General features: G+C 39.2%; 1 protein-coding gene across 1 annotated transcript; it reads left to right on the top strand.

Annotated features, from left to right (window-relative positions):
• The first annotated feature begins 4,317 nt into the window (after nt 1–4,317).
• On the top strand, nt 4,318–6,462 carry LOC127136161 (uncharacterized). Its single transcript, XM_051062755.1, has one exon. The coding sequence runs from the start codon at nt 4,318–4,320 to the stop codon at nt 6,460–6,462; it is 2,145 nt and encodes a 714-aa protein (XP_050918712.1).
• Nucleotides 6,463–7,167: the final 705 nt, after the last annotated feature.

Below are 7,167 nucleotides of genomic sequence, written 5' to 3'. Positions count from 1 at the left end.
AGACAGATATGAGATTCTTCTCATAGCTCCCTTTGAAATGATCTTCTTCATTCCTTTTACCTGAAGGAGATCAAGTCTTTCATGTCTCAGCTTCCCTTCCTGATCTTCCTTGGCTAAAGGACACTTGGGAAGGTTGGGAGAGTCTTTAGATTTCCATAGATAGCAATTATCTTTGGATCTGTCTCCTCTCATCACTTCTTGATTGCACCCATTCAGCACCACACATCCTCCCTTGGTAAATTCCACCTTGCATCCTTGGTCACATAGCTGGCTTATGCTTATGAGGTTCACAGTTAGTCCTTTTACTAACAGTACACCACTCAATTTTGGAGCTTCAGGACAGTCCAGCTTGCCAACCCCCATGACTTCTCTTTTCGTTCCATCACCAAATCTTACAAACTTGGTGGTAGGAGGATGTAGATTCACCACTAGGTTGCTCATCCCAGTCATATGCCTTGAGCAGCCACTATCAAGGTACCAGTCTTGTCTGATATGAGCTCTTGAAGATGTGTGAGCAAGGTTAGCAACACACTGTTGTTTCTCAGAAGAGAAGCGAAGCTTAGATGCCTGCTGCTTAGGATTGGCCTGAGGTGTCTGCTTAGCCGCCCATGTTTGTTTCTTAATGGCGACATTATGCATAGGCACCTTCTTCTTAGGCCTATCTTGTGGGGTCTGGTTTGGGTAACCATGCAGCCTATAGCAGAAGGGTTTTATGTGACCGAATCTACCACAGTAATGACATCTCCATCTCTTGAACTTCTTCTTCTGATGATTGCTCATTCTGGTTCCTCGATGTTGAGACATTGGATGTGACTTCCCTTTGGATTTCTGAACTTTACCCTTTGGGCGTTTGCGTTCAACTGAGGATCTTTTCCCAAAGCCTAACCCAGAAGTGGTTCCAGACTTCTGTCCTATCTTCAGAATCTCTTCCAAGGTGTCAGATCCCTTATTCACCATTTTGATGGATTTGGTCATTTGGTCTAGCTTAGAGGTCAACAAAGAAATCTCACCCTTCAGACTCTCTATGACTTTCAGCTGCTCTAGTCTCTCAGCTTCTAGCTCTTTGATGAGTTTCTTATGCTTTTCTCCTTGGATACACACTTCTGCACTTTTAACACATAGTTCTTTATATGAGGCAGCAAGTTCATCCAAGGTGAGCTCATCTCCACTTGAGTTATCTTCTGAGGTACAGACACTGGTCAGAGCAGTGACATGTTTGGCAGATTCTCCTTCAAATTCACTCTCAGTGTCTTCTTCTGACCAGGTGACAGATAGCCCTTTCCTTTGCCTCATGAGCAAGGTAGGGCAGTCAATCTTAATATGACCATATCCTTCACATCCATGGCACTGGATTCCCTTGCCTTGGTTGAACTTTTCTTCAGAAGTTGATCTTTTCCTTATGTCAGACGGGATGTTCTTGACATTAGGTCTACCTTGTTGATCAACTTTCTTTATGAGCTTGTTGAACTGTCTCCCAATCATGGCTAAAGCTTCTGATATACTTTCATCACTTTCAGTATATCCTGCTTCTGACTCCTCTACTGCATTAGATGCAACAGCTATGCTTTTGTCCTTCTTTTCAGCATTCTCACACAAGCCCATTTCAAAGGTTTGAAGAGAACCAATGAGCTCATCCACCTTCATATTGCAGATGTCCTGCGCCTCCTCTATGGCTGTGACCTTCATAGCAAATCTCTTAGGCAAGGACCTGAGAATCTTTCTTACAAGTTTCTCTTCAGCCATTTTCTCACCTAGTCCACCAGAGGTGTTTGCAATTTCAAGAATATTCATGTGAAAGTCATGAATAGTCTCATCCTCTTTCATCCTCAGATTTTCAAACTTGGTGGTCAGCATCTGAAGTTTGGACATCTTCACCTTGGAAGTACCTTCATGGGTTACCTTGAGGGTATCCCAAACTTCCTTAGCTAGTTCACAGTGGTGTACCAGCCTGAAGATGTTCTTACTGATTCCATTGAACAATGCATTCAAGGCCTTGGAATTTCCAAGAGCTAATGTCTCTTGCTCCTTGTCCCACTCTTCTTCAGGAATCTGCACACTGACTCCATCTTCACCTGTCCTCATTGGATGTTCCCATCCTTTGTTGACAGCTCTCCAGACTTTGCTGTCTAGAGACCTTAAGAAGGCTATCATACGAGGCTTCCAGTCATCATAATTAGAGCCATCCAACATGGGTGGTCTGTTTGAGTGTCCTATATCCTTGTCCATGGTACTAGAAAGTAACTTCCCTAGATCTCACCCAGAAATTCACAGGCAGGGTGCCTGCTCTGATGCCAATTAAAATTCTAGTTATCAGACTTTAGATGTCACACGGGTTGTTATGACATCCAATTCTGCACAGACAGGAATTATACAGAACTTAAACGTAAGTGCAGTAAATAACACAAGTGATTGTTTACCCAGTTCAGTCCAACATGACCTACATCTGGGGGCTACCAAGCCAGGGAGGAAATCCACTATTAGTAGTATCAATTCAAAGCTAAACTCACCCGTTTACAACTTATCACTTAATCCCTACCCAATGCAATTTCAATCTTACACTAAGATCAGAGTTCCTACTCACTCCCCCTCAATCACCTCAGTGATTACTACCTTTAATCAATATTAAAGATACTTTGAAGTCACACTTCAAACAACTCTTGATTGTGCTTCACAGCTTTAATCAAGATACACAGCACTCACGCTTAAAAGCTTTGAGTGACACAACACTTACAACTCAATGAACACCCTATACCAAAACAATCATCAACGTGATAATGGCTTGGCTTACAAGATATGTCTAATACAAGACTCACAAAAATACAACAGTGAAGTATGATGGACATACTTAATCTTCACGCCTCAAAATCCCCGAAACTGAATGAAGGAACGCCTTCCTTTTTATATTGCAGCACCTGGGCTTTTGCACCTGTATTCTCCTGAATTTAAGGTCACACGAGTTCCCATAAATTCAACATTTAGGTTACTAACAAATAGGTTATTTGTTAGGTTCATTAAATGTAACTTGGTTGTTGATTTCCTGGTTTTTCTCTAAGCTGTTGACTTCCTGAAGAATAGCCCAAGAAAAGCTGAAACAGAAAACTGAACAACCTACAATCTAGCATATGCTGTCAGGAACGAATGTCACGACATTCAGCTTGACAACAAGGTCCATATGCTGAGTCTGTTTTTCCAGAAAACAGACTGTACAATTTTGCTGACCTGTACATGATCAAAATGACCATACTACAGTAACAGCTTACATTAATAAATGTCAAAGTGTCCAATTTAACATTTACACATTTGGCCTTAAGTTAGTTTTGTTATTCTCTTGAAGAACAGACTAAGTAACATGCTGAAGTATAGCAGAACACCACTCTGTCTAATGTTCAGTATATACTGTCCATGATGAATGTCATAACATCCAGTTTGACATTCATACAGTAGGCCTTATGCCAGATCTGGTTCTTCCTTGATAACCAGACTGCAAATGAATACTGAGCTCTAACAGAACACCAACTGTTCTATTCCTCAGTAGCTGCTGACAGGGATGAATGTCACAGCATCCAGTTTGACATTCAATAAATCCTGTGTTAGCTAATCCTGCAGTAACTACTCAAGTGTGTCATGACATCAGTCAAGACATCAGAGTATAGTTAGATATTCTAACCTACAATGCAGTCACACATCCACACCATGTCATGACATCAGTCAAGACATTAGAATCCAGGTAGTGTTTTACCATACAATGCAGCCAATTAAACACCTACAAGTTTGGAAAGAGTTGATAGTCACACTATCAACATTGTTTAAATTTTCATTTCCAACTCCTGTCTCTGTCAAGATAGGGTTCTGTCATTTTCTCTTTAAGATTGCTATTATCTAGAACATTATGAGTTAATGTAGGGCTTATTTTTCAGTTTCTATATAGTCTTAATGTAGGGCTTATTTGAACAATTTCAGTTTCTATATAGTCTTATTTTTAAAAGAGGTCTTAAAATTTTCTTGCATGAGTTAATGTAGGGCTATTTGATTTAATACAAGTCTATGTAAAAGTGTTTGTCCATAATATTTTGGAGGTCTTGTAGAGAACGTCGGGATGCACCGGCTTAAAATTTGCTATGTTCGTCATGTTTAATTTTTGAACCACTGAAAAAAAAAATCCCTTGGAATGCATGTATTCTATTCTCTCCTAATACCCATTAGGAAGTTATCTGATTTTCTCCTAATACCTATTAGGAAGTTATCAGCCATTCATTTTTGTATAATATGTGTTTTAATTTTCAGTGGTTGACGAGTTAATTGTTTGCCTTATAGAAAATGGATCGTACTTGGATGTACGATAGAGTATATTCCAATAGACACGGATTGAAAGAAGAGTATGTTCGCGGGGTTAAAGACTTCGTAAAGAGGGCTTTGAAACAACCTATTTGTAAATCTGAGGGAGGGATAAGGTGTCCGTGTATAAATTGCAAGTGTCTCAAGATAAGAACACCAACTAATGTTAGACTTCACTTGTATCGAGATGGATTTCAACCAGACTATTGGATTTGGACTCAACATGGAGAAGTAGAGCTCAATGTTAATACAAGGAATGATTCAAATAGTAGTGAGCATGTGCATCATGATGACCAAATTGAGGCAATGAATCAGATGGTGTATGATGCTTTTAGGCCTTATGGAGTATTCTCTCACGTGAATGATAACATAGAAGTTGAGGAATATACGGAGGATGAGTTTCCCAACGAAGATGCCAAACGATTTTATGACAAGTTGATATCTTTCAACAAGCCCATTTATGAGGGAGCTACCCAATCAATATTATCAATATCTACTCAACTTCTTGAACTTAGGTCTAATTGGCATGTACCACAAAAAGGTTTAGATTTTGTTGCACAAATGCTTAAAAGTGTATGTCCAGTTCAAAAATGCTTGCCCGAGAACTATTACCAAGCAACACAGTTGGTATCTAAGTTAGGGCTAAAGGTTGAGAAGATTGATTGTTGTAAGAATGGTTATATGTTATATTACAAGGATGATAGCAATCTATCAGAGTGCAAATTTTGTAATGCTCCTAGGTTCATTCCTCGCAAGACTGGCATGGGAAAGTACAAAGATATCCCAGTGAAGAGAATGTTCTACTTCCCAATCATTCCCAGATTACAAAGATTGTATGCATCAACTGAGTCGGCAAGTGAAATGAGATGGCATCACATGAACAAAAATAGTTCCAACATCCTTCGCCACCCGTCAGATGGAAAAGCATGGAAACATTTTGATAGTGTATATCCTGACTTTTCTAGGGAACCCAGAAATGTAAGGTTGGGTATGTGTTCAGATGGTTTTACTCCTTACATTCAAGCGTCTGCTTCTCCATACTCATGTTGGCCAATAATAGTTACTCCGTATAATCTCCCCCCTGAAATGTGCATGACCAAACCATACTTGTTTTTGGCATGCCTCATACCCGGACCTAAAAACCCTAAATTAAAGATAAATGTCTACTTGCAACCATTGATTGATGATCTACATCGATTGTGGTCCAATGGAATATTGACCTATGATATATCTACAAAACAAAACTTCATCATGAAAGCCTGCTTGATGTGGACAATTAATGATTTTCCAGCCTATGGTATGTTATCTGGATGGGGAACACAAGGTAAATTGGCATGCCCTCATTGTATGGAACACACTGATGCTTTCACCTTGAAAAGTGGCCATAAGAATTCCTGGTTTGACTGTCATCGTCGTTTCTTGCCATCTAATCACTCCTTCAGAAGGAGTAAAAGAAGTTTCCTAAAAAATAGGGTTGTGACCAATGAGCCACCTCCCATTTCCACAGGGAAAGATATATGGGCGGTAATAAGTAATTTTCCAAAAGTTACTGAAATTGGATGGGAGGCGAAATGGAAAGAATTCGAAGGGTATGGAGTGGATCACAATTGGAAAAAGCGAAGTATTTTTTGGGATCTCCCATATTGGAAGGATAACTTGTTAAGGCATAACCTCGATGTGATGCACATAGAAAAAAACGTCTTCGATAATATATTTAATACTGTCATGAATGTTAAGGACAAAACAAAGGATAATGAAAAGGCAAGAGAAGACTTGGCTAAATTATGCTTTCGCGGGGACTTGGAGCTCCAACCCTTAGAAAATGGAAAGAATGGTAAACCAAAGGCTAGTTACACTCTAACCAAATCTGAAGCCAAGTTGGTTTGTAAATGGCTTAAGGAATTGAGAATGCCAGATGGCTATGCTTCAAACCTCAGTAGGTGTGCCAATGTAGAAAAGGGTACGATGCATGGGATGAAGAGCCATGATTGTCATGTTTTCATGGAATGTTTACTCCCAATTGCATTCCATTCATTGCCAGATTTGGTTTGGAAACCATTAACTGAGCTAAGTCGATTCTTTAAAGATCTTTGTTGCAAATACATTGAGGATGGACAACTTAATTAAGTTGGATGAGAATATTCCAATTATCATATGCAAGTTGGAAAGGATTTTTCCACCAGGTTTCTTTGACTCAATGGAGCATCTTCCAATCCATCTTGCCAAAGAAGCAATTCTAGGTGGTCCAGTACAGTACCGATGGATGTATCCATTCGAAAGGTAATTGTTGTGGTTGATTTTATTAAGTTATTGCATGTTTATCATAAATTAATAAACGTGGAATGATTGAATGTGCAGATTTATGGGAGTCTCAAAGAGGGCAGTGACAAATAAGGCTAGAGTTTAAGGTTCCATATGCAGTGATTATATACATCGCGAGACAAATTACTTTTGCTCTCATTATTTCAACTCTTTCCGTTTGTTGCCAACCATAAATCTTAGTAACAAACCTCATTTAGACAATGATGACATTCTACCTACAATGTCCATTCTACAAAGTGGCGGTCGACCAAGTGGGAAGTCACGAAAATATTTTCTATCTGATAAGGAATGGAAGTCTTCACATGTGCATGTCTTGATAAATTGTGATGAGGTTAAACCATATCTTGAGTAAGTGTGCATCATAATATATTCAATCAAATTATTGATGCATATCATAATAGATATTTACTTATGAATCGTGTGATTTATTTCAGCATATTCTTAGAGAACCACTCTCTAGATATAGAAGATTCATCTGGGCGCATACATATAGAGTTTCCCATATGGCTG

The sequence above is a fragment of the Lathyrus oleraceus genome, chromosome 4 (genome assembly GCF_024323335.1).
Source record: "Lathyrus oleraceus cultivar Zhongwan6 chromosome 4, CAAS_Psat_ZW6_1.0, whole genome shotgun sequence".
In the NCBI taxonomy this organism is placed as follows: Eukaryota; Viridiplantae; Streptophyta; class Magnoliopsida; order Fabales; family Fabaceae; genus Lathyrus; species Lathyrus oleraceus.
Note: the sequence above shows the minus strand (reverse complement) of the source record. Positions and strands in the feature narration are given on the sequence as shown.

Bases quoted from the DNA above. Each gene is read 5' to 3' on its own strand.
- LOC127136161 (XM_051062755.1), top strand. From the start codon at position 4,318: ATGGATCGTACTTGGATGTACGATAGAGTATATTCCAATAGACACGGA.